The sequence below is a fragment of the Dama dama genome, chromosome 15, assembly GCF_033118175.1.
Source record: "Dama dama isolate Ldn47 chromosome 15, ASM3311817v1, whole genome shotgun sequence".
Lineage (NCBI taxonomy): Eukaryota > Metazoa > Chordata > Mammalia > Artiodactyla > Cervidae > Dama > Dama dama.
The window spans coordinates 6787450-6815171 of record NC_083695.1 but is presented as its reverse complement, the minus strand read 5'-3'; the positions used below and the strand labels follow the sequence as shown (position 1 = coordinate 6815171).

At 37.4% G+C, this 27722-nt stretch overlaps 1 protein-coding gene across 1 annotated transcript in view; it reads left to right on the top strand.

Moving 5' to 3' along the window:
- The first annotated feature begins 1068 nt into the window (after nt 1-1068).
- The window catches only part of LOC133070578 (endogenous retrovirus group K member 25 Env polyprotein-like), a 41794-nt gene continuing 15140 nt past the window's right edge, over nt 1069-27722 (top strand). The window contains exon 1 of the mRNA XM_061162979.1: nt 1069-1616. Within this exon, the coding sequence (XP_061018962.1) occupies nt 1069-1616 (548 nt within the window). The remainder of the gene's footprint in view (nt 1617-27722) is intronic.

The following is a 27722-nucleotide window of genomic DNA, read 5'->3' as shown; positions in this document are numbered from 1 at the left end:
TTATGTTTCACTGAATATTAAGCTCTAGTTTTGTTAATTAAGGTCTGTACTTACTAAGACTCACTTCTAAGATAGTTCCTTGTGGTTATGTTACATTGCTAAGAGGCTTCATTAAGTTAAATTAAAAAAGACACCCTAAGTTTGTTTCTAAAGTGTATCTCAGTAACCAATCTTTACATAAAGAGCAGATGACCAGGAAATAAACAACAAGCAATAGTCATTTAACAAACTAAGTCAGGTATCTTAAAGATGTCACTAGACTATACCTAATAAAAGTTCTTGACTTAAGTTATTACTTAGGATTTTACTGTTACTGCTAACTATATTGTTTTTTATATTTCCTGTTTCAAGAAATGTTGTCCCTTATACTCTCAAATGTGTGACTTAGCCACTGGTAATGATGGTATACAGTTCCATATAAAATCCATAGCTTTAATGGATGTAACTCATATATCTTCCTTTGGTAAGCTCTCTTATGTACATGTGACTATTGATATAGTCTCTCAATTTATATGGGTCACTGCTCACTCCAGTGAGACTACAAAATCTGTACAAAGACATTTATATGCTTGTTTTGCTGTTATAAAATTACCAAAATCTATAAAAACTGATAATGGCCCTGCTTATACCGGTAGAGCATTCCAAAAACTTCTTAAATTTGGTCTATAAAACATTCTACTGACATTCCCTGTAACCCACAAGAACAGGCCATATTGGAGAGGGCTAATCAATCACTTAAACATATGATATAAAAACAAAAAGGGGGAGATGTCCTAGGACAATAAACAATATTGAATAAAGCTTTATTTACTCTCAATGTTTTTAATATTTTGGCACAAACTATGGAAAGTGCAGCTAAGCAGCATTTTCAGGCTACACCCACAAATACAAGTAAGTCTGTGATTTGGTGGCAAGATCCACTAACAAATGCTTGGTCACCAGGGAAGTTAATTACATGGGAAAGAGGGTTTGCTTGTATCCCCCAGGAGAAGGTCTAGAACCTGCGTGGATTCCAGCTCATAGAGTAAAACTGAGTAGAAACAACCAGTGACTCCAGGCAACCTGACCATGGATATGTTTGATCTGACAACTGTCACAGTGAGTATATCCCTTGCTTTGGCAGAAGCAAAGAATTATACCTATTGGGCCTATGTATCTAATCCCCTGTTGCTAAGACCTGTTAATTGGGGTGAAGGATCTATCCCAGTTTATGTTAATGACTCCTCCTGGATCTCTGATCCAGAAGACAAGCTTTTGCCCATTCATAAAAAGGAAGAGGGGACCCCCTTTAAAAGTACTTTGGGTTTTGATACTTGGCCTGTTTGCAAGGGTGCTGACCGTAGCTGTCTTAATCTATCAGTGCAGGCTTGGCTTTCTGTAAATTCTTTGAACAGATATCACACTAAGGCTCAGCTACATTTACTTTCTGGATTGAGCTTTGGATATCAAGAGACTGATCAAATTAATCTAACCAAGCTGGATAGACCCTTATGTGAGAGCAGACCCATACGGGCCAACCGACAAGATCAAATACACTGGGATAATTGCCGCAGGATTGAAGGGGTGATCTTACTTAATGGTTCCTATGGAATAGTTTGGGACTGGTCCCCTAAGGGGTATGCAGTCTCTAATTGCTCACACCATAACTCATCCTGCAATCCTTATAAGAAGTTGTGTTGGCATGTGTCTGTATACAATCACACTAATATTATTGCAATTCAGAATATCCCATTATCTGGCATGACAGTGGCATATCTCCACCACAGCCACAGCTTGAATTAGATAGAGCTCAAACAGAAATATCAAAGTTGGACATAAGTCTGAAAAAATATCAAATTTGGGATGGAAATTATTCTCATTCCATGAATTATACTTTGTCATGCAATACATCAACAAATTGGACATTTTATACTCAAGCTTGTGTTAGGGATCCATATGTGATTATTCAATTAATCAAACAGAAAGGAACCTGACCTGCCAGGTTTGCAAACTATATATCTGCTTTAACAGTTCATGATTTAACTCTAAATATTCCTATGTGATTTTGTGTAGACGTTTAGGAGTTTGGCTGCCAGTAACTCAGAATAGGCCTTGGGAACTCTCCCCTGACATGCATACTTTGCTCACAGTACTAAATACTATTTTGAAAAGATCAAAGTGTTTCATTTATCTCCTTATTGCTGCCATCATGGGCATTATTGCCATCACCACTACAGCGGCAGTGGCGGGAATAGCTCGCCATCAGATGGTACAACTGCCCTTGTGCAGGAATGGCATAAAAATGCCAATTCTGCTTAAGGAGCCAAAATTCATATAGATGAGGAGATTAACATTGGGTTGGTGGATTTAGAAAATGCAGTGCTACTCTTAGGAGAAGAAGTACAAAATCTTAAGTTCCAAATACATTTAAAGTGTGACTGGAACATTACTACTTTTTGTGTGATCCCCCAGGAAGATAACCAATCTGAACACTCCTGAGAAAAAGTTAGATGGTACTCGCAGGGCCATTCAGCTGACAATCTTACTCTAGATATTTAAAAGCTGCAAGCAAAAAGTCATTGGCACGCAGCATGCTTCTTTTAGACTATTACCAGGTACAGATACACGTCAAGGAATAGCAGAGGGCCTTAACTCACTGAGTCCTCTCGAGTGGATCAAAGACATCAGAGGTGATCTCATTAGAACACTAGCTATGTTTTGCTGTTTTCTTTAATCTTCTGTTTAGTCCTCAGGTACATGCGCAAAACCCTCTGAGAACTAATAAAGAAAGAAGTTGCGAGATCAACATATTTTCTGCTACAAAAACAAAAAGGGGGATATGCAGGGGTTAATATAATAGTCAGCCTCCTGTTGCTCTGGCTAAGCTATGAGAAAATCACCATGGGAAAATAATAAAAGCAAAATATAGCAATACAACATAACCCAAATAAAAGTACATCAGGTTGATTAGTTGGGGTCATCATGCCCTGTTAAGCCAAGGAAAAGCATAGTGTGGACCTTGGAACACCGGGTCAGCACAAGTTTAGAATGCTGCTTGCGCACACACCAAGATGTTTTACCAAGGCATATGCAGGTCTATAGCCTCCAGCCAGGTGATACCCCTTGCACAAGAAAATAACAAAGATAGTTTAAAGGAATCAATAAAATGGGAGACATGACTCGGTACACAGGAGGCTGACTTCATTGTAGCATACAGATACTTTCTGCTTGCTAAGACACTAAATAAAAGTGACGTGGCACCAAAGAACAGGGCTCTTGATCCAAGAGGTCTTGAGTCCCCAGGTTCCATCTTTAAAACTTTAATTCTGTCTTTAGTTTCTTTTTCCCAAACAGTGCATTGACCACTTTAGATCCCTACCTGCTGCGCTGGCCACAGCAATCCAGAATACAGAATATATGAAATAAATATATATAAACCTTATACAGTTCAAGTATAAGACAAATAAGTTTTTAAATTGATAAAAAAAACATTTAAAAATTAAAATATTCAGGTAGTAAGTATTTTAAAATATCCTTAACATTATTAGTTATGGGGATATTACAATTAAAAGACAATGAAGTACCACTACATATCCACTAGAATGACAAAATTTAAATGGATATGCCACAGTTTGGGAAAACAATAATCTTCAAATTTGGGATGATTAAAAAAAAGTGTAATGAAACTGAAAATGCCCAGTCATGTATGAAGAAGAGAAGGGACCAGTGTGGTCACAGTGAAGTGATAAAGGGAGAATGATAGAAAATAAAATGAGGGAAATAAGTAATGGGGCTGAATCATCTAGGATTTTAATTGTCATGGTAAGAATTTTGAATTTTATTCTGACTTAGGTAAGTAGCCAAAGGAAATTGTTGAGTAGAAGAGTAACATTATCTGGGAGAGATGTAAAGGTTAATTTATTGAAGAATGATCTCCTGAAAGCTGGCTTTCCAGAAAGGAAGCTATCTCTTACAAACCTCAATGAATATCACCTACAGCCTACTGATTAAGAAATTGATCTTGGTCAACTATAAGACATATCAGAGGACCCTCCACTCCAACCGTAAGGGCTGAGGGGGGAACCATACTATTGGCTTACCTATAGCTGCTACTGTAAGGGTACATCGCAAGTCTTTTCTCACTACAATGGAATTTATTCTCCTTCAACTGTGAGCTGACAGAATAGGGTTAGAGCCAAGGGTTTGACACAGCATCTTACTATTGGATCTCAGTCCCTGATCAAGCCATGGGGGGCTCTTCTATTAATAGCTTCAGGGCCAAGAGCACTTTCACTATATCTTATGTCAATCCATATTAGATTTCTATGCACTTTCTTATAATACAATGGACAGCAAGGGGCCCATATATTTGTGATTTTCTATTGGCTTAGTGAGTTTACAATGTGTTTGGTTTGTTTGATACTGGCTTAATATAAAAGAAACAATAATATGGTTGCTATGCTAAGAATAGACTGTATGTGGAAATGGGATAAAATGGTACAGTAGAGAGATCCTGGACCCACCTCCTCCCTTAGAGGCACAAAAATTATAATTACTTAGAATCTATCTCTGAGAAGGATCTGAAGACTAACAGAAAAGATTTTCCACAACTAAAGGTAAAAAGGAAAAGTTGCATTGAGAAAAGTAAGAGGAGCAGAGATGCAGTCTGGCTGGGACTCACACTACCAGTCCTGTGACACATAGGCATGAGGGATATCATAGCCTTGGAGGTTTCCCTTGAGGATGAAGGGCTCCAAACTCCAAATTAGGCTCCTCAGCCAGGCTTACCTGTACCAGGAAAATGACATAATATCTCACCTTAAAAACCAGCAGGGCTTATGTCCAAGAGAGCTAGAAGTTTGTAGAAAACTGAGAATTCACCTATAGAGTGCACACAAAACTCACTCTCCGTGAGTCCTAGAACAGAAGCAACCATCTAAAAGCAGCCTGGGTCATACATGAAGGAGATTCATAGACCAATTTTTAGAATTTGTAAGACTTTCTCTGATTATAGAGAAGCTGGTAGGTGCCACTTTTTTGTTGTCGTTATTTTTGTTTGTGGCTCATTTTCTACCAGTGATGGCAGGTGCCATTTCTGACTCTATTCATCCTACCTATTTTTTCATCTTGTCCCAGTTTCACCTGCAGAAGTGACACAGTCAGAGATACTTCAGAGTGCCCGCCCTGTTCTGCCAGTTGCAATGAGTGCCCTTGATCGGCACCAGCAGTCCCCCCCAACATGCACACAAACTGACTCCTCCCTGGGATCTGGCCCCACACAATAAAGTGCCCACAACTGGTAAAACCAGGACTTAGAGCCAATTGCATCGGGGCCATCCCTGTGCGCTAGTGTGCCCAGAGCAAGCCCAGCCCAGCCCAGCCCCAACAGGAGGACGTGCATACTCCACACAGAGACATTCTAGGAGCACCCGACTCTGGCATCTGGGCGACAGCACTAGTGGGCCCCACAATAATGGTATAGAGGACTTTAACACTCCACATACATGAATAGAGAGATCATCCTGAGAGAAAGTCACTGAGGAAATTTTAGCCTTAAAGGACACAATAGGGTGGTACACTAAATAAATATATCCTGGATATTCCCCCTCAAATTAGCAGAATACACATTCTTTCAGGTGGACATGGAACATTCTTCAGGATGGATCACATGTTAGGTCACAAAACATATCTCACTAAATTTAAGAAGACTGAAATTATGTCAATATTTTTTCACCATAATGGTACAAAACCAGATATCAACTATCAGAAAAAAAAAATAGAAAAAACAAAAACACTTGGAGTCAAAACATATGCTACTAAACAAACAATGGGGTATTTATTGAAGAAATCAAAGAGAAAAAAAAAGACATGAAAATGGGAACACAATACTCCAGAATTTATGAGACACAGCAAAGGCAGTTCTAATAGATAAGTTTATGATGATACATAACAAGGATATCCACTCTCACCACTTTAATCAACACAGTATTGGAAATCTCAGCCACAGCAATCAGAGAAGAAAAAAGAGAAAGCATCCAAATTGGAAAGGAAAAAGTAAAATTATTACTGTTTGCAGATGACATGATACTATACATAAAAAACGCTATAGAACACCAAAGCAAACAAACTATTAGAACTAATTAAATGAATTCAGTAAAGTTGCAGCATACAAAATTAAAATACAAAATCTGCAACATTTCTACTAACAATTAACTATCAGAAAAATAAATTAAGAAAATAATTTCATTTACAATTGCATCAAAAGTTATAAAATACTTTGGAATAAATTTTTCTAAGGAGATAAAAGACTTTTACACTAAAAACCATTAAGACATTGAGGAAAACAATCTCAGATGAAACAGATAAATGGAAAGATAAACCATAATCATTAATTGGAAAAATTAGCATTGTTAAAATATCCATCTTACCTGAGGCAATCTGAAGACTTAATGAAATCCCTATCAAAATACTCATGGCATTTTTCACAGAACTAAAACAAATAATCTTAAAATTCGTGTGGAATCACAAAGATCCCAAGTAGCCAAAGCAATCTTGAGGAAGGACAAAGCTGGAGGCATCATACTCCCTGATTTCAAGCTATATGTTAAGGCCATAATAATCAAAACACCATGGTACTGGCATAAAAGCAGACACAGAGATGAATGAAACAGAACAGAGAACCCCAAAATCAATCCATTAACATATGGCCATTAATCTTCAAAAAAGGAGGCAAGGATATACAATAGGGAAAATACAGCCACCTCAATTAGTGTTGAGAAAGATGGACAGCCACATGCAAAAGAATGAAACAACCATTTTCTTATACCATATGCAAAAATAAACTCAAAACGGATTGAAAAACTGAATATAATACCTGAAGCCATAGAACTCCTAAAAAAAATAATAGGCAATATGTTCTTTAACATAGTCTTAGCAATATTGTTTTGGATCTGTCTCCTCAGGCAAGGACAACAATAACAAAATAACAAAAATAAACAAATAGTACTACCTCAAACTAAAAGCTTTTTCACAGTGAAGGAAACCTTCATTAAAAGAAAAAGCAACCTTTTAAATGGGGGAAGGTATTTGTGAATGAACCATTTGATAATGGGTTGTTATTTAAAATATATAAGGAAATCATACTACTCATTATCAAGAATAATAAACAATCCAATTGAAAATGGGCAGAGAGAAAGAGTGGGCATTTGTATATGTATAACTGATTCACCTTGATGTACAGCAGAAATGAACACAACATTGTATATCAATTATATTCCAGAAAAATTAATTAAAAATAAAATAATAATGAGTGATGTTGAGCATCTTTTCATGTGTTTGTTAGCCATCTGTATGTCTTCTTTGGAGAAATGTCTGTTTAGTTCTTTGGCCCATTTTTTGATTGGGTCATTTATTTTTCTGGAATTGAGCTTCAGGAGTTGCTTGTATATTTTTGAGATTAATCCTTTGTCTGTTTCTTCATTTGCTATTATTTTCTCCCAATCTGAGGGCTGTCTTTTCACCTTACTTATAGTTTCCTTTGTAGTGCAAAAGCTTTTAAGTTTCATTAGGTCCCATTTGTTTAGTTTTGCTTTTATTTCCAATATTCTGGGAGGTGGGTCATAGAGGATCTTGCTTTGATTTATGTCGGAGAGTGTTTTGCCTATGTTCTCCTCTAGGAGTTTTATAGTTTCTGGTCTTACATTTAGATCTTTAATCCATTTTGAGTTTATTTTTGTGTATGGTGTTAGAAAGTGTTCTAGTTTCATTCTTTTACAAGTGGTTGACCAGTTTTCCCAGCACCACTTGTTAAAGAGGTTGTCTTTTTTCCATTGTATATCCTTGCCTCCTTTGTCAAAGATAAGGTGTCCATAGGTTCGTGGATTTATCTCTGGGCTTTCTATTCTGTTCCATTGATCTATATTTCTGTCTTTGTGCCAGTACCATACTGTCTTGATGACTGTGGCTTTGTAGTAGAGTCTGAAGTCAGGCAGGTTGATTCCTCCAGTTCCATTCTTCTTTCTCAAGATTACTTTGGCTATTCGAGGTTTTTACCATTACACACCAGTCAGGATGGCTGCTATCCAAAAGTCTACAAGCAATAAATGCTGAAGAGGGTGTGGAGAAAAGGGAACCCTCTTACACTGTTGGTGGGAATGCAAACTAGTACAGCCGCTATGGAAAACAGTGTGGAGATTTCTTAAAAAACTGGAAATAGAACTGCCATATGACCCAGGAATCCCACTTCTGGGCATACACACTGAGGAAACCAGATCTGAAAGAGACACGTGCACCCCAATGTTCATCGCAGCACTGTTTATAATAGCCAGGACATGGAAGCAACCTAGATGCCCATCAGCAGATGAATGGATAAGGAAGCTGTGGTACATATACACCATGGAATATTACTCAGCCATGAAAAAGAATTCATTTGAACCAGTCCTAATGAGATGGATGAAGCTGGAGCCCCTTATACAGAGTGAAGTAAGCCAGAAAGATAAAGAACATTACAGCATACTGACACATGTATATGGAATTTAGAAAGGTGATAACGATAACCCTATATGCAGAACAGAAAAAGAGACACAGAAATACAGAACAGACTTTTGAACTTTGTGGGAGAATGTGAGGGTGGGATATTTCAAAAGAACAGCATGTATACTATCTATGGTGAAACAGATCACCAGCCCAGGTGGGATGCACGAGACAAGTGCTCCAGCCTGGTGCACTGGGAAGACCCAGAGGAATCGGGTGGAGAGGGAGGTGGGAGGGGGGATCGGGATTGGGAATACATGTAAATCCATGGCTGATTCATATCAATGTATGACAAAACCCACTGGAAAAAAAATAATAATAATAATAAAAAAATTATAAAACAGATGATATTAAAAGAAAATGTGGCCAAAAAAATAAAATAAAAAATAGGCAGAAAACCTGAATAACCTTTTTTCCAAAGAGGACATACAGATAGCTAACAGACACATCAAAAGATTCTCAACATCACTAATTATCAGGGAAGTGCAAGTCAAAAGCACAAAGAGGTACCACGTTATACTTATCAGAATTGTTATCATCAGAAAGATAAGAATTAACAAGTTTTTGCAAAGATGGAAAGAAAAGGGAATCCTCATGCATAGCTGGTTGGAATGTAAACTGGTATAACCACTGTGGAAAATATTATGGAGCTACTTAAAAATTAAAAATAGAACTACCATATAATCCAGTATCTCCACTTCTGAATATTTACCCAAAGAAAACAAAAGTACTAATTCAAAAAGATATATGCACCCCTATGTTCACTGTGGCATTAATCACAATAATCAACATATGGAAGCAACCTAAATGCACATTAGTAGATGAACGGATAAAACAAGATGTTTGTTTCTTGAATTCATACTTTAATTTTACTACCATCATTATCTCTTTCTGGATTACAATGGTGTTATTGGATTTTAGCAGCATCCAGAATAGAGCTGTGCCTAGTGAGTTTTGTTGAATGGATGCATAACAGAATTAATCCTGTTTTACCAAACCTAATCTTAGGTTTTTATTTTACAGATCAAGATAATGGATCAAGCTAGAGCCAGAAGTTCCCTGGGACTTAAAGTCTAGCTTATATAATTAATAGAAGTGGCTAGAAGGTAGTTAGTTTAAGAGATAAGATTTGAAAAGAGAGGAAAGGGCTAAGGCACCTTTCTAGAGAGAGTTTAGGAACCATGTTTCAGAGGCTTGGGCCTGTAGTTGAAAGAATAATGGAGAAACAGTAAGATATTGAGGGAGAGAAAGAGAGAGAAGATATTTATGTTCTCTACTATAAATTTGATTCTGTCATTCAACCTGTTGGCATGTTTTCAGAAACTATTGGAAAGGTTAGTAATTGCTTAGTAATTGTTTTTGTATGTCATTTTGAAAGATCTTTGAATGCCACACTGGATCAAGATGGAGCCACAACATAGCTCTAAGCTTTATTACAGATGAATGAATGGAAATTTTCTAAGATAATATCTGTGACTCTTGAAATTTCTGAAAACAATTTCAACAATACAGTCAGAAAATAATCTTTTGAAGCAAATTATAGCAAGGTAACACTCTGCTTAAAATATTTTGGTGGTTTCCTTCTTTGGAATAAAATCCTTGCATTTCATAATATTATTATCTAGTCTCTAACTCTTTTGCTTTTCTCTTAATATGGCCACCTTTCCAGTATATTTCTTTCTCTATCCTACAAAACAGAGTTTTGTTTTGTTTTTCTTTTGCATCTATTAGTACATTTTTCAAGTGTTCATTTTGGTTTCTGATAATTCATACATTTGATTCTTTGTTCTTTACATTTTGAATAGCCTCATCCTACCCACTTCTCCATATGAAACTTGGTTCTTACTTAGCTTAAAACTCAGTTTAGATAAGACTTCTTCAAAGCATTGACTAATCCCTTATAAAGACCTTGGTATTAATACAACTAGTTTAAAAGTCTCTACTCTGTGTTCTGACAGAGTAAAATAATCAATCATTCCTTCTTTAAACAGATAGCATCTTGTGTGTATATGTGTGTGTGTGTGTGTGTGTGTGTGTGTGTGTGTATTAACCTCAGAACCTAGGCTAGTGCTATGGTCTAAATGTTTGTGTTTCCCAAAATGTATATGTTGACATCCTATTGTGCAGTGTGAAACTATTAAGGAGATGAGGCCTTTGGGAGATGCTTAGATCATGAGGCGGGAGCCCTCACAAATGACATTAGTGGCCTTGTAAAAGAAAATTCACAGAGCTAGCTCCCTAGCCCCTACCATCATGTGAAGGCACGGCAGTAAGTCAGCAATTTATAACTTAGAAGTTGTATTTATTGGAGTGCGACCATGCTGGCACCCTAATCTTCAATTTCTAGCTTTAAGAACTGTGATGAATAAATTTCTATTGTTTATAAGCCACCCAGCCTGTGATATTTTGTTATATCAGGCTTCATGGACTAAGACACCTAGTAATCTGTTAATAAGCACTTAAAAATATTCAATTATATGATATTTGGGGACTTCCTTGATGTCTAGTGACGAAGACTCTGCACTTCTAATGCAGGGGGCTTGGGTTTTATCTCTGGTCGGGGAACTAGATCCCATGTGCCACAACTAAGAGTCTGCATACTGCAACTAAAGATCCCACATGCCACAATGAAAACTGAAGATTCCACATGCAGCAATTAAGACCTGGCAAAGCCAAATAAAATGAATAAATAAAAATGAACATTAGAAAATACATGATATATCAATTAAAATTTACTAAACTTACTATATAAATTCAGAAAGAAGTGCTCATTATATTTTCAGTGTATATATTTATATATATATATATATTTATTTATTTCTAACAATGTTTCAAGAAAAAATCAAATGGGCTGCAACCATAAAATATATGAAACATGTACATATGGGGGAAAAAAGTGAAAAACAAGAAGAAATTCTTAAAATCAGTAACTACTGAAAAATCCCATATATTCACTGTACTTTGTCCAACATATATGGTATCACATGTCTTCATTTTAAGGAAAAATCTTGACAATATTATATGTAGTAAAAATGTAAAGGCAGTAGTTAAGTTCAAAGTGAATCCTCTTTATTGGAAAAAGTTTGTTAATATATTCTCTGTGAGTCTTTGGTTGATTCTAAACTCACTAAAGCTTATATTTTGTCTTATCTCCAATGATATGGTATTTGCCTCAGTGTAAAGATGTGATCATTTATTTGATTGCAACCATCTGTTCCCTAAAAGTCAATTATCTTTCTCAGGATTTGGAATGATATCTACAGATTCCTAGGGTGTCCACTTTTTTTTCCCTTGAGAGAAAAAAATTTGATTGTGTTTCTTTTTTATTCTCTCCTGGGTTTTCTCCTAAATCAAACCTGTCCATGAGGAGTTCAAAGGAAGCAATTTACAGAGCTTAAGTCTAAGAACTACCAGTGACTGCATAGGAAATAAATGACTATGTATATTCAGGGGCCCGTTAAGACTTCATCTACTTCTAGCTTTTCAAATTCATGTGCAGAAGCAGTAGTGTACAGAAAAGTCCAAACACTTTTTATAACACGGTTTTCACTACATAAAACATGGAGATGTTAGGAAGAGGAAATCAGAGAGCTTACCTATATTGAGCAGGTAGTGTATGTTCATTACTATGCAAAGTAATTTGCTTATATAATCCATTGAATCTTTACAACAGATTAATAAGGCAGGGATTTTTCTAGCTATTTTTCATGAGAAAATTAAGAGTTGCAAACTTGCCCAAGGAGAACCAGTTACATTAACAGGAGACAGGAATTAAAATCCAAGTCTAAATAACTTCAAAACATGTTCTTTCATAAGTCTTTTTATTTCATATAGCTATGTAACAGTTGTCTAGTACACTTTCAACTTTATCTAAACCTCTATTTCAACTTGGTAGTTTATAGGTTTTCTGAATGTCAAAGTACAATCAGCCCTTGGATATCAACCCAAGACGGATTGGTACCAGATCTCTTGCCATACCAAAATTGATGGATTCCCCATTCCCTTACATAAAATGGTATAATATTTGCATATAACCTATACACACTTTCACATATACTTTAAATTATCTCTAGATTACTTATGACACCTCAGTTCAATTCAGTCACTCAGTTTGGTCCGATTCTTTGTGACCCCATGGACTGCAGCACACCAGGCCCTCTTGTACATCACCAACTCCTGGAGTTTACTCAAACTCATGTCCATCGAGTCAGCGATGCCATCTAACCATCTTATCCTCTGTCATCCCCTTCTCCTGCTGCCTTCAATCTTTCCCAGCATCAGGGTTTTTTCAAATGAGTCAGTTCTTTGCATCAGGTGGCCAAAGCATTGGAGCTTCAGCTTCAGCATCAGTCCTTCCAGTGAATATTTAGGACTGATGTCCTTTAGGATGGACTGGTTGGATCTCCTTGCAGTCCAAGGGACTCTCAAGAGTCTTCTCCAACACCACAGTTCAGAAGCATCAATTCTTTGGCACTCAGCTTTCTCCACAGTCCAACTCTCACATCCATACGTGACTACTGGAAAAATCATAGCCTTGACCAGATGACTTTTGTTGGCAAAGTAATGTCTCTGCTTTTTAATATGCTGTCTAGGTTGGTCATAGCTTTTTTCCAAGGAGCAAGCATCTTTTAATTTCATGGCCTATGACACTGAATATAATGTAAATACTATGCAAGTAATTGCTAGTGCACAGAGAATTCAAGTTTTACCTTTTGGAAATTCCTGAAAATTTTTTCCGAATATTTTTAAACCATAGTTGGTTGAATATGCAGATGTAGAAACCATATACATGGCGAGCTGAAGTGTATATATAGGGAGAGTATTAGATACGGTTTTGTCTCGCAAAGTGTGTACAGTCTAGTCTAGTTTAGAAGATAATGCATGAACCAAAGTAAAACACTAAATTAAATAAGATGTAATGAAAATTTGAAGACACATGCATTTTCTGTTTCCTTTTTCTTCCTTCCTTCTCTCCTTCCTTCCTTCCTTCTTTCCTTTCTTTCTTTCTACCCCCCCCCCGCCCCCCCCCCCCATTTTTATAATCAGTTTTTAAGGCTGGAGAGTAAATCGCTTCCAGTCATTCATCTGGCTAGCACTGGAATTCACTTTTAGAGCTAAAATCAATTGGTATTTTCCTGCAACTTTGTTTATTTCTTTAAAATGATTGGCCTTATGTATTATTAGTATTTCTTTATTGATTTTATAATAAACAATAATTTCTAAAGAGTCTTGCTTGAATTATTATTGGAAGTTTTTGGGAATTTATAGATCAATTTGTGATTAAATGAAATTTCAAAAATACTAAGCCCTCCATCTCAAAGCACAACACATCTCATTTATTTAGGTCTTTGTTTATGTCTCTCAGTGGTTTCAAGTGGTTTTAATGAAGAAGTCCTAGATATTATCTATCCCTCAGTATTGAATTACTTTTGGCACTATTGTAAATTGAGAAACCAATATGCAGGTCAGGAAGCAACAGTTATGACTGGATATGGAACAACAGACTGGTTCCAAATAGGAAGAGGAGTATGTCAAGGCTGTATATTGTCACCCTGCTTATTTAACTTATATGCAGAGTACATCATGAGAAACACTGGGCTGGAGGAAGCACAAGCTGGGATTAAGATTGCCGGGAGAAATATCAGTGACCTCAGATATGCAGATGACACCACCCTTAGGGCAGAGAGTGAAGAGGAACTAAAAAGCCTCTTGATGAAAGTGAAAGAGGAGAGTGAAAAAGTTGGCTTAAAGCTCAACATTCAGAAGACTAAGAAAGTGGCATCTGGTCCCATCATTTCATGGGAAATAGATGGGGAAATAGTGGAAACAGTGTCAGACTTTATTTTGGGGGGCTCCAAAATCACTGCAGATGGTGATTGAATCCACAAAATTAAAAGACACTTATTCCTTGGAAGAAAAGTTATGACCAACCTAGATAGCACATTAAAAAGCAGAGACACATTACTTTGTCAACAAAGGTCCGTCTAGTCAAGGCTGTGGTTTTTCCAGTGGTCATGTATGGATGTGAGAGTTGGACTGTGAAGAAAGCTGAACACCGAAGAATTGATGCTTTTGAATTGTGGTGTTGGAGAAGACTTTTGAGGGTATCTTGGACTGCAAGGAGATCCAACCAGTCCATCCTAAAGAGATCAGTCCTGGGTGTTCATTGGAAGGACTGATGCTGAAGTTGAAACTCCAATACTTTGGCCACCTCATGAGAAGAGCTGACTAATTGGAAAAGACCCTGATGCTGGGAGGGATTGGGGGCAGGAGGAGAAGGGGATGACAGAGGATGAGATGGCTGGATGGCATCACCGACTCAATGGACATGAGTTTGGATAAACTCCGGCAGTTGCTGATGCACAGGGAAGTCTGGAGTACAGCAGTTCACTGGGTCGCAAAGAGTTGGACACGACTGGGTGACTGAACTGAACTGAACTATTTAGTCGCTAAGGTGTGTCCAGATCTTTGTGACACCATGGGCTGCAGCACACCAGTCTTCCCTGCTTCTTCACTATCTCCTGGAGTTTGCTCAAATTCATGTCCATTGAGTAGGTAAAACAATAACATTAATGATATTTGAATGCTGAAGTGATATTGCATGCTGGAATAAATTACACTGGGTCATAGTGTACAACAGTTTTTATATAGCGTTGGATGTCAGTCACTAATATTTTACTATAGTTTTATTGGTATTCATTAGTTATTGTTGTCAGTGACTAAGTCGTGTCCAATTCTTTGCAGCCCCATGGACTGCAGCATCTTCCACAGTTTTCTCAAACTCATTTTCATTGAACTGGTGATGCTATGTAGCCATCTCATCTGCTGTTGTCCCTACTCCTCCTTCCCTCAATCTTTCCTAGTGTCAGGGTCTTTGGCAATGGGTCAGCTGTTCAAATCAGACGGCCAAAGTATTGGAGCTTAAGCTTCAGCATCAGTCCTGCTAATGAATATTCAGGACTGATTTCCTTTAGGATTGAGTGGCTTGATCCTCTTGCTGTCCAAGGGACTGTCAACAGTCTTTTCACGCACCACAGTTCAAAAGCATCAATTTTTCAGCAGTCAGCCTTCTTTATGGTCCAACTTTTATATCCATACATGACTACTGGAAAAACAACTTTGACTATTAAGACCCTTCTTGGCAAATGATATCTCTGCTTTTTAATACGCTGTCTCTTGTCATAACTTTTCTTCCAAGGAGCAAGTGTCTTTTAATTTTGTGGCAGTAGTCAGCATATACAGTGATTTTGGAGCCCAAGAAAACAAAATATATCACTGTTTCCTCTTTTTCACCTATTTGCCATTAAGCTACCCGTGATCTTAGTTTTTCTGAATGTTGAGTTTTAACAAGAGTTTTTTTGGATCCTCTTAACTTTCTGCTATTATGAGGTACAGTTAGCTTTAAATCCTTGTTTTTTGAGATTTTGTATCATGGAAATATATTGACTTGATGAATTATTTTGTCTCCTATTGACATGACTATAAGGCTTCTTCTATGTTATTTTGTAATATGCTGAATTACATTAATGATATTTGCATGCTGAAGTGATATTGCATTATTGGAATAAATCCCACTTGGTCATAGTGCATAATTGTTTTCAACGATGTTTTTCTTGAGTCACTGGGCTTCCATGGCAGCTCAGTAAAGAGCTTCCATGGTAAAGAATTCACCTACAATGCAGGAGATGCTGGTTTGATACCTGGCTCAGAAAGATCCCCTAGAGAAGGGATAGGCTACCCATTCCACTATTCTTCGGCTTCCCTGATGGCTCAAAGGGTATAGAATTAAGTAGAAATGTGGGAGACCTGGGTTTAATCCCTAGGTTGGGAGGATCTCCTGGGGAGGGCACTGGCAACCTGCTCCAGTATTCTTGTCTGGAAAACAGAACACATATGTATATCAATTCACTTCCTTTTGCCAGATATTACAGAACTGATCAGAATTCAAAACATTTTTCTGAATCTAAGCTCACTGTGGCTCAGATCATGAACACCTTATTGCAAAATTCAGATGTAAATTGAAGAAAGTAGGGAAAACCACTAGATCATTCAGTTCAGTGCAGTCGCTCAATTGTGTCCAACTCTTTGCAACCCATGGACTGCAGTATGCCAGGCCTCCCTGTCCATCACCAATTCCTGGAGTTTACTCAAACTCATGCCCATTGAGTCGGTGATGCCATCCAACCATCTTCTCCTCCCGCCTTCAATCTTTCCCAGCATCAGGGTGTTTTCAAATGAGTCAACTCTTTTCAGTATGAAAAGACCATTCAGGTATGACCTAAATCAAATCCCTTATGATTATACAGTGCAAGTGACAAACAGATGAAAGGGATTAGATCTGATAGACAGAGTGCCTGAAGAAATATGGACAGAAGTTCCTGACATTGTAAAGGAGGCAGTGATCAAGACAATCCCCAAGAAAAAGAAATGTGAAAAGGCAAAATGGTTGTCTGAGGAGGGCTTACAAATAGCCATAAAAAGAAGAGAAGCTAAAGGCAAAGGAGAAAAAGAAAGATATATACATTTGAATGCAGAGTTCCAAAGAATAGCAAGGAGAGATAAAGCCTTCCTCAGAGATCAGTGCAAAGAAATAGAGGAAAACAATAGAATGGGAAAGACTAGAGATCTCTTCAAGAAAATTAGAGATACCAAGAGAACATTTCATGGAAAATGGGCACAGTAAAGGACAGAAATGATATGGACCTAACAGAAGCAGAAGATATTAAGAAGAGGTGGCAAGAATACACAGAAGAACAATACAAAAAAAAAAAAAATCATGACTTAAATAACCATGATGGTTATGGACTTAAAACCAGACATCCTGGAATGTGATGTCAAGTGAGCCTTAGGAAACATCACTATGAACAAAGTTAGTGGAGGCGATGGAATTCCAGTTGAGCTATTTCAAATTCTAAAAGATCATGCTGTTAAAGTGCTGCACTAAATATACCAGCACATTTGGGAAACTCAGCAGTGGCCATAGAACTGGAAAAGTTCAGTTTTCATTCCAATTCCAAAGAAACATAATGCCAAAGAATGCTCAAACTATCACACAATTGCACTCATCTCACACACTGGTGAAGCAGTGCTCAAAATTCTCCACGACAGGCTTCAACATGAATTTCCAGGTGTTCAAGCTGGATTTAGAAAAGACAGAGGAACCAGAGATCAAATTGACAATATCCATTGGACCATCAAAAAAGCAAGGGGGTTCCAGAAAAACATCTATTTCTGCTTTATTGACTACACCAAAGCCTTTGACTGTGTGTATCACAGCAAACTGTGGAAAATTCTTAAAGAGATGTGAATACCAGACCACCTGACTTACCTCATGAGAAATCTGTATGCGGGTCAAGAAGCAACAGTTAGAACTGATCATGGAACAAACAGACTGGTTCCAAATCAGGAAAGGAGTAAGCCAAGGCTGTATATTATCACCCTGCTTATTTAACTTAAATGCAGAGTACATCATGAGAAATGCTGGACTGGATGAAGCACAAGCTGGAATCAAGATTGCTGGGAGAAATATCAATAACCTCAGACATGCAGGTGACACCAACCTTATGCCAGAAAGCAATAAAGAACTAAAGAGCCTCTTGATGAAAGTAAAACAGGAGCATGAAAAAGCTGGCTTAAAACTCAACATTCAGAAACCTAAGATCATGGCACCTGGTCCCATCACTTCATGGCAAATAGATGCGGAAACAATGGGAACAAGGACAGACTCTATTTTTTTTTTTTTTTTTTTTTTTGGTCTCCAAAATCACTGCAGATGGTAACTACAGCCATGAAATTCAAAGATGCTTGCTCCTTGGAAGAAAAGTTATGACCAACCTAGACAGTGTATTGTAAAGCAGAGACACTGCTTTGCCAACAAAGGTCCGTCTAGTCAAAGATATGTTTTTTCCAATAGTCATGTATGGATATGACAGTTGGACTATGAATGCCAAAGAATTGCTGCTTTTGAACTGTGGTGTTGAAGAAGACTCTTGAGAGTCCCTTCAAGGAGATCCAATCAGTTCATCCTAAAGGAAATCAATCCCAAATATTCATTGCAGGAACTGATGCTGAAGCTGAAATTCCAACACTTTGGCCACCTGATGCGAAGTGACTCACTGGAAAAGACCCTGATCCTGGGAAAGATTGAAGGTAAGAGAGAGAAGGGGATGACAGAGGATGATAGGGTTGGATGGCATCACCAACTCGATGGACTTGAGTTTGAAATCTCCAGGGGTTGGTGATGAACATGGAGGCCTGGTGTGCTGCAGTCCATGGGGTCGCAAAGAGTCAGACATCACTGAGTGACTGAACTGAACTGAATAATGAGAGTAGGGTAGGAGGAAATGGTATATATTTTTAAATGTTCTGCAAAGAAAGCTCTTAAATATGCAGATGTTTTTGTTTTCTTTTTTTCAGAGGATAAAAACTATACTCTCATGTATCTGCCAAAAAAAATGTGTTTGTTTATATAAGATACATCTTTCCAAGAAAACAATTTGACTTTCTATTAGTTCTTGCCATTAAGTTTCGCTTTTGAGATCCAGAGAGAAAATTGTTAACATGTCTTTCCCTACACCAGATTGTACAGAAACCTAAAGAGACAAATGAAGACACACACAGACACGTAGACCCAAGGATACAAGTGCACACACACACACACACACACACACACACACACATGCACACATGCACAGAGAGATACACACACTTAGTGTTTTAGTTTATTCCTTTATGCTTAGAATACTGTATATTCAAATTTATTTATCTAAAAAGAAAAAAATGCCATATTTTATTACCCATTTTTTCATGCTTGCATCAGTTATATCAGACATTGATGATTTATGTTATTCAGTAGTCCACCTTTCATAAAGTCTGTCTCTAATTATATCTTTAATGTTTAAAAAAAATAAAAGCTAGAGAAAGCCTTGGCTCTTACCCAATGCATCTAGGATTTTAAATATTCCTGTTTTTAAAATGGGCTAAGTAATCTTAGCAAAATTTTAGCCAATCACATAAAAAATGCTTGGTAAAGCTGACCATGGTATAGTGATTATGAAGCAGCTGAAATTCTTAAATTCCTTGGCAATTTTCAAGAATATGCTTGTTTTAAAGAATGATTTTGGTAGAAACCATTGAATATATAACTTTGAGTTTTATTTGAACTTGTTCTACTCATGACATTTTATCTCATCAGCAGAGAGATTACATTCTCAAAATGAGGTTGCTAAATTTTTTTAACAACATGATGATTACAAAGATGAAATTGAAATTCTTGAGCTGTATAGGAGCTTCAATTTCTTTTAAGATCAAATTGCCAGGGCCACACTGAGGTGGGATGATCTCTTCCAAATGATGTGTATATCTTGTGCCTAATAATATGTTAAGGCACAGAAACTTATAGCTCTACAGAGTGTTGGTGAGAATTCATGTATTATGTCTGAAATGTAAAAATTACTCATTCTCAGGTAAAGTAGTATGTGTAAAAATGGGTACATGTAGACCTGAGCCAAAAGTTAGTATATATTAAGATTATATGCTTCTGTTTCAGAAGACCAGACAGACTCTTATGCAAACTGAATCTACTCTGAAGAGAGGATCAGTGTAACACAGGAAGTATCTCACTGTGAGTTTTTCAAATCAATGTTCAGCATATATCATGCTTGATTTATTGTTCTTGTTAAAAGAACAGTTTACATCTATTTGAGTAACATCAAAACTCCCAAGACCTTAGACGATCCCTATATGTAGGTATTCTCAATCTCTTACATATATGTCCCTTACACCCATAAACACTTTTCCAACACACCTTTGAAGCATTAAACTTAACACCAGATAACCTGAGAAGTGTGCAATCATGTTACTGAAAGCTTGCAAATGTAAGGAGGTGATAGGAAGGAGTAACACATGTGAATAAGAGAATTCTTTTGTGATTTGCCACAAAAGTGTTATTTAGAGAGAGAGAGGGGGAGTTATGGCTTCAGCTACGACAATCAAAGTGTTTGGATTTCATCCTTCTCATCGTTATAGTAAGAAGAAGCTGAACAAGCTAAAATTCAGTAAATATTCTCAAACCCATCTTCTTGAACTGAAGACACAGGGAAACCTGCCATCTCCAAATCAGGAGACATAAGTGAATCTAGAGAGTCACAGCTGTGCTTGGAGTAGAAGCCACAGGAGCAGTAAGCAGGTGGTTACAGTTAAATGGTAATTTTGAAGATTACTAGAGGCTGAGTGATAACTAGTTGAAGAGAGAAATTTCTGGGAACTACAGTCTTAGGGGTTCCCCACAATATTGGGGATTTTGCCTCAAGGAAACCATCAAATTCTCAAAGTGATGATCCAAAAAAAATCATCTAATAGGTCTGGGAGAGGGAGAAGAAAATTAATCATCCGAAGTGTAACTAAAGTGTTTTTTAGAACAGAAGGCTATTCACCATTAAATAATGAGATCTAATTATAAGATCTAATCATAGGATACTTTGGCCACCTAATGCAAAGAGCCAACTCATTGGAAAAGATCCTGATGCTAGGAAAGATTGAAGGCAAAAGAATAAGAGAGCAGCGGAGGATGATATGGTTGGATGGCATCACCCATTCAATGGACATGAAATTGGGCAAACTCCAGGAGATAGTGAGGGACAGGGAGGCCTGGTATGCTACTGCCCATGGGATCACAAAGAGTTGTACATGACTTAGCTACTGAACAACAACAATCATAAGATGACAGGTTGCTTCCCTTTCTTCACTCCTTAACACTATCGTGTAGTAACTGTGTATTACAGCAGAAGGAATACTGAGGCAAAGACTCTACTAATGAGGAGATCATAGGGAAGTTTAAAGATAACTTGCCATGCTTCTCTGTCCATGGAATTCTCCAGGCAAGAATGCCGGAGTAGGTAGCCATTCCCTTCTCCAGGGGGTCAGGGATATTCCCAACCCAGGTGTCGAGCCCAGGTCTCCCTCAGTGCAGGCAGATTCTTCACCATCTAAGCCACCAGGGAAGCCCCTTAAAGATAACAGAGGGGTACAAATAAAGATATTAGAGGAATATGAAGCCTCTGGAATTTACATTAGAGAAAGTACTGAGCATAGCCCAATAAGTATCCACATGTACATAAAATCTCACAATAAAAACCTATTTTCCACATTTCCTATTTCTGAATACATCATAGTAAGCTTCCAACAACAACAAAATCACAAGGTTTGTGAAAGGCAGGAATAATTGTTGTCTGAAGAGATAGTGCAAGCATCTAATCCAGACTCAGATACGACCCAGACTGACTGGAAATATCAGGAAACAAGATAAAATAACTAAGATTAATAGGTTCAGGTTTCTAATGAAAAAAAGTAGGAACATGAAAGAAAAGTTAAGTAATATAAGATGAGAAATGTAAAATCTAAGAAAACAAATAAAATGAAAATCCAAGACATCAATAAATGATAATGGAAACAAAGAATATTTCTGATTGACTTACCAATAAACTAAACAAGACCAATGAAAGAATTGTTGAGCTTGACTGAGGTAAACAGATACCTCTCAAACTGAAGGAAAATAGAGCAAAGTATCTCAAAACACAAAGACTATTTCAAACGGTGTTAGGATACATAATTGGATATTAGAAGAAGAAGAAAGTACAATGATGCAGAAAACATTAGAAATAAAGATAGCCAAGAATACTTTAAGGTTAATGACAGACACAAAATCACAATACAGGAAGCTTAGAGAATTCAAAGCAGGATAAATTACCAAAAATACCACATCTAGCCATATTATATATTTAAAATGAAAAAAACTGAAGACAAATACAAAGCTATGGAAGAATAAAAGGGGGAAAGTATGTTATCTTATTGGAACAAGAGCAAGAATTACAGTAGACATCTAGCCAGAAATTGTCAACAAAGGACAATAGAGTGACATATTAAAAGTGTTGAAAGAACATTTTATCAACCTAGACTCCTATATCCAGTGAAATTATCCTTCAAAATACAGGGTATATAAATAGTTTCAGAAACAAATAAATTAAGACAATGTATATCTAGGACACCCTTCAAGAAATGTTAAAAGAAGTTTTCAGAAAAAAAAAAGGGAAGAGTATATAGAAAAGATGCCTAGGTCTATATAGGAAAAATAAGAGCACTGGAGAAGGAATAAATAAAAGTAAAGGATCTTTTAGTTCGCTGATTCCTAGAATTTTGATGTTCACTCGTGCCATCTTCTGTTTGACCACTTCCAATTTGCCTTGATTCATGGACCTAACATTCCAGGTTCCTATGCAATATTGCTCTTTACAGCATCGGATCTTGCTTTTATTACCAGTCACATCCACAACTGCGTATTGTTTTTGCTTTGGCTCCATCTCTTCATTCTTTCTGGAGTTATTTCTCCACTGATCTCCAGTAGCATATTGGGCACCTACCAACCTGAGGAGTTCCTCTTTCAGTATCTTATCATTTTGCCTTCTCATACTGTTCATGGGGTTCTTAAGGTAAGAATACTGAAGTGGTTTGCCATTCCCTTCTCCAGTGGACCATATTCTGTCAGACCTCTCCACCATGACCCGACCATCTTGGGTGGCCCCACAAGACATGGCTTAGTTTCATTGACTTAGACAAGACTGTGGTCCTGTGATCAGATTGGCTAGTTTTCTGTGATTATGGTTTTAGTGTGTCTGCCCTCTGGTGCCCTCTTGCAACACCTACCGTCTTACTTGTGTTTCTCTTACCTTGGACGTGGGCTATCTCTTCACGGCTGCTCCAGCAAAGCACAGCCGCTGCTCCTTACCTTGGCTGAGGTCACCCCTCCTGACCTTGAACATGGAGTAGCTCCTCTCTGACCTCCTGCGAGGCCCAGCCGCCACTCCTTGGACGTGGGGTTGCTCCTCTCAGCCGCTGCCCCTGACCTTGGATGAGGGGTAGCTTCTCTTGGCCGCGCTTCTGCATGGTCCGTCACAGCCGCGACACAGAAAGTGAAGAGGAACTAAAAAGCCTCTTGATGAAAGTGAAAGAGGAGAGTGAAAAAGTTGGCTTAAAGCTCAACATTCAGAAAACTAAGATCATGGCATCTGGTCCCATCACTTCATGGGAAATAGATGGGGAAACAGTGGAAACAGTGTCAGACGTTATTTTGGGGGGCTCCAAAATCACTGCAGATGGTGATTGCATCCACGAAATTAAAAGACGCTTACTCCTTGGAAGAAAAGTTATGGCCAACCTAGATAGCATAACAGCTGATCTATCAATAGAAACCCTCCAGGCCAGAAGGGAATGGCAGGACATACTGAAAGTAATGAAAGAAAATAACCTACAACCTAGATTACTGTATCCAGCAAGGATCTCATACAGATATGAAGGAGAATTCAAAAGCTTTACAGATAAGCAAAAGCTGAGAGAATTCAGCACCACCAAACCAGCTCTTCAACAAATGCTAAAGGATCTTTTCTAGACTGGAAATGCAGAAAGATTGTATAAACGTGAACCCAAAACAACAAAGTAAATGGCAACAGGACCACACCTATCAATAATTACCCTAAATGTAAATGGGTTGAATGCCCCAACCAAAAGACAAAGATTGGCTGAATGGATACAAAAACAAGACCCCTATATATGCTGTCTACAAGAGACCCACCTCAAAACAAGAGACACATACAGACTAAAAGTGAAGGGCTGGAAAAAAATATTTCATGCAAATGGAGACCAAAAGAAAGCAGGAGTCGCAATACTCATATCAGATAAAATAGACTTTCAAATAAAGGAAGTGAAAAGAGACAAAGAAGGACACTACATAATGATCAAAGGATCAATCAAAAAAGAAGATATAACAATTATAAATATATATGCACCCAACATAGGAGCACCGCAATATGTACGGCAAACGCTAACGAGTATGAAAGAGGAAATTAATAGTAACACAATAATAGTGGGAGACTTTAATACCCCACTCACAACTATGGATAGATCAACTAAACAGAAAATTAACAAGGAAACACAAACCTTAAATGACACAATGGACCAGCTAGACCTAATTGATATCTATAGGACATTTCACTCCAAAACAGTCAACTTCACCTTTTTCTCAAGTGCACACGGAACATTCTCCAGAATAGATCACATCCTGGGCCATAAATCTGGTCTTGGAAAATTCAAAAAAATTGAAATCATTCCAGTCATCTTTTCTGACCACAGAGCAGTAAGATTAGATCTCAAATACAGGGAAAAAATTGTTAAAACTTCAAACATATGGAGGCTAAATAACATGCTTCTGAATAACCAACAAATCATAGAAGAAATCAAAAAAGAAATCAAAATATGCATAGAAATGAATGAAAATGAAAACACAACAACCCAAAACCTATGGGACACTGTAAAAGCAGTGCTAAGGGGAAGGTTCATAGCATTACAGGCTTACATCAAGAAACAGGAAAAAAACCAATTAAATAACCTAACTCTACACCTAAAGCAATTAGAGAAGGAAGAAATGAAGAACCCCAGGGTTAGCAGAAGGAAAGAAATCTTAAAAATCAGGGCAGAAATAAATGCAAAAGAAACTAAAGAGACCATAGCAAAAATCAACAAAGCTAAAAGCTGGTTTTTTGAAAAAATAAACAAAATTGACAAACCATTAGCAAGACTCATTAAGAAACAAAGAGAGAAGAACCAAATTAACAAAATTAGAAATGAAAATGGAGAGATCACAACAGACAACACTGAAATACAAAGGATCATAAGAGACTACTACCAGCAGCTCTATGCCAATAAAATGGACAACTTGGATGAAATGGACAAATTCTTAGAAAAGTATAACGTTCCAAAACTGAACCAGGAAGAAATAGAAGATCTTAACAGACCCATCACAAGCAAGGAAATCGAAACTGTCATCAAAAATCTTCCAGCAAACAAAAGCCCAGGACCAGATGGCTTCACAGCTGAATTCTACCAAAAATTTAGAGAAGAGCTAACACCTATCTTACTCAAACTCTTCCAGAAAATTGCAGAAGAAGGTAAGCTTCCAAACTCATTCTATGAGGCCACCATCACCCTAATTCCAAAACCAGACAAAGATGCCACAAAAAAAGAAAACTACAGGCCAATATCACTGATGAGCATAGATGCAAAAATCCTTAACAAAATTCTAGCAAACAGAATCCAACAACATATTAAAAAAATCATACACCATGACCAAGTGGGCTTTATCCCAGGAATGCAAGGATTCTTTAATATCCGCAAATCAATCAATGTAATACACCACATTAACAAATTGAAAGATAAAAACCATATGATTATCTCAATAGATGCAGAGAAAGCCTTTGACAAAATTCAACACTCATTTATGATTAAAACTCTCCAAAAAGCAGGAATAGAAGGAACATACCTCAACATAATAAAAGCTATATATGACAAACCCACAGCAAGCATCACCCTCAATGGTGAAAAATTGAAGGCATTTCCCCTGAAATCAGGAACAAGACAAGGGTGCCCACTCTCACCACTACTATTCAACATAGTGTTGGAAGTTCTGGCCACAGCAATCAGAGCAGAAAAAGAAGTAAAAGGAATCCAGATAGGAAAAGAAGAAGTAAAACTCTCACTGTTTGCAGATGACATGATCCTCTACATAGAAAACCCTAAAGACTCTACCAGAAAATTACTAGAGCTAATCAATGAATATAGTAAAGTTGCAGGATATAAAATTAACACACAGAAATCCCTTGCATTCCTATATACTAACAATGAAAAAACAGAAAGAGAAATTAAGGAAACAATACCATTCACCATTGCAACAAAAAGAATAAAATACTTAGGAGTATATCTACCTAAAGAAACAAAGGACCTATACATAGAAAACTATAAAACACTGATGAAAGAAATCAAAGAGGACACAAACAGATGGAGAAACATACCGTGTTCGTGGATTGGAAGAATTAATATTGTCAAAATGGCTATTCTACCCAAAGCAGTCTATAGATTCAATGCAATCCCTATCAAGCTACCAATGGTATTTTACACAGAACTAGAACAAAGAATTTCACAATTTGTATGGAAATACAAAAAACCTCGAATAGCCAAAGTAATCTTGAGAAAGAAGAATGGAACTGGAGGAATCAACCTGCCTGACTTCAGACTCTACTACAAAGCCACAGTCATCAAGACAGTATGGTACTGGCACAAAGACAGAAATACAGATCAATGGAACAGAATAGAAAGCCCAGAGATAAATCCACGAACCTATGGACACCTTATCTTTGACAAAGGAGGCAAGGATATACAATGGAAAAAAGACAACCTCTTTAACAAGTGGTGCTGGGAAAACTGGTCAACCACTTGTAAAAGAATGACACTAGAACACTTTCTAACACCATACACAAAAATAAACTCAAAATGGATTAAAGATCTAAATGTAAGACCAGAAACTATAAAACTCCTAGAGGAGAACATAGGCAAAACACTCTCCAACATAAATCACAGCAAGATCCTCTATGACCCACCTCCCAGAATATTGAAAATAAAAGCAAAACTAAACAAATGGGACCTAATGAAACTTAAAAGCTTTTGCACTACAAAGGAAACTATAAGTAAGGTGAAAAGACAGCCCTCAGATTGGGAGAAAATAATAGCAAATGCAGAAACAGACAAAGGATTAATCTCAAAAATATACAAGCAACTCCTGAAGCTCAATTCCAGAAAAATAAATGACCCAATCAAAAAAATGGGCCAAAGAACTAAACAGACATTTCTCCAAAGAAGACATACAGATGGCTAACAAACACATGAAAAGATGCTCAACATCACTCATTATTAGAGAAATGCAAATCAAAACCACAATGAGGTACCATTACACGCCAGTCAGGATGGCTGCTATCCAAAAGTCTACAAGCAATAAATGCTGGAGAGGGTGTGGATAAAAGGGAACCCTCTTACACTGTTGGTGGGAATGCAAACTAGTACAGCCGCTATGGAAAACAGTGTGGAGATTTCTTAAAAAACTGGAAATAGAACTGCCATATGACCCAGCAATCCCACTTCTGGGCATACACACTGAGGAAACCAGATCTGAAAGAGACACGTGCACCCCAATGTTCATCGCAGCACTGTTTATAATAGCCAGGACATGGAAGCAACCTAGATGCCCATCAGCAGATGAATGGATAAGGAAGCTGTGGTACATATACACCATGGAATATTACTCAGCCATGAAAAAGAATTCATTTGAACCA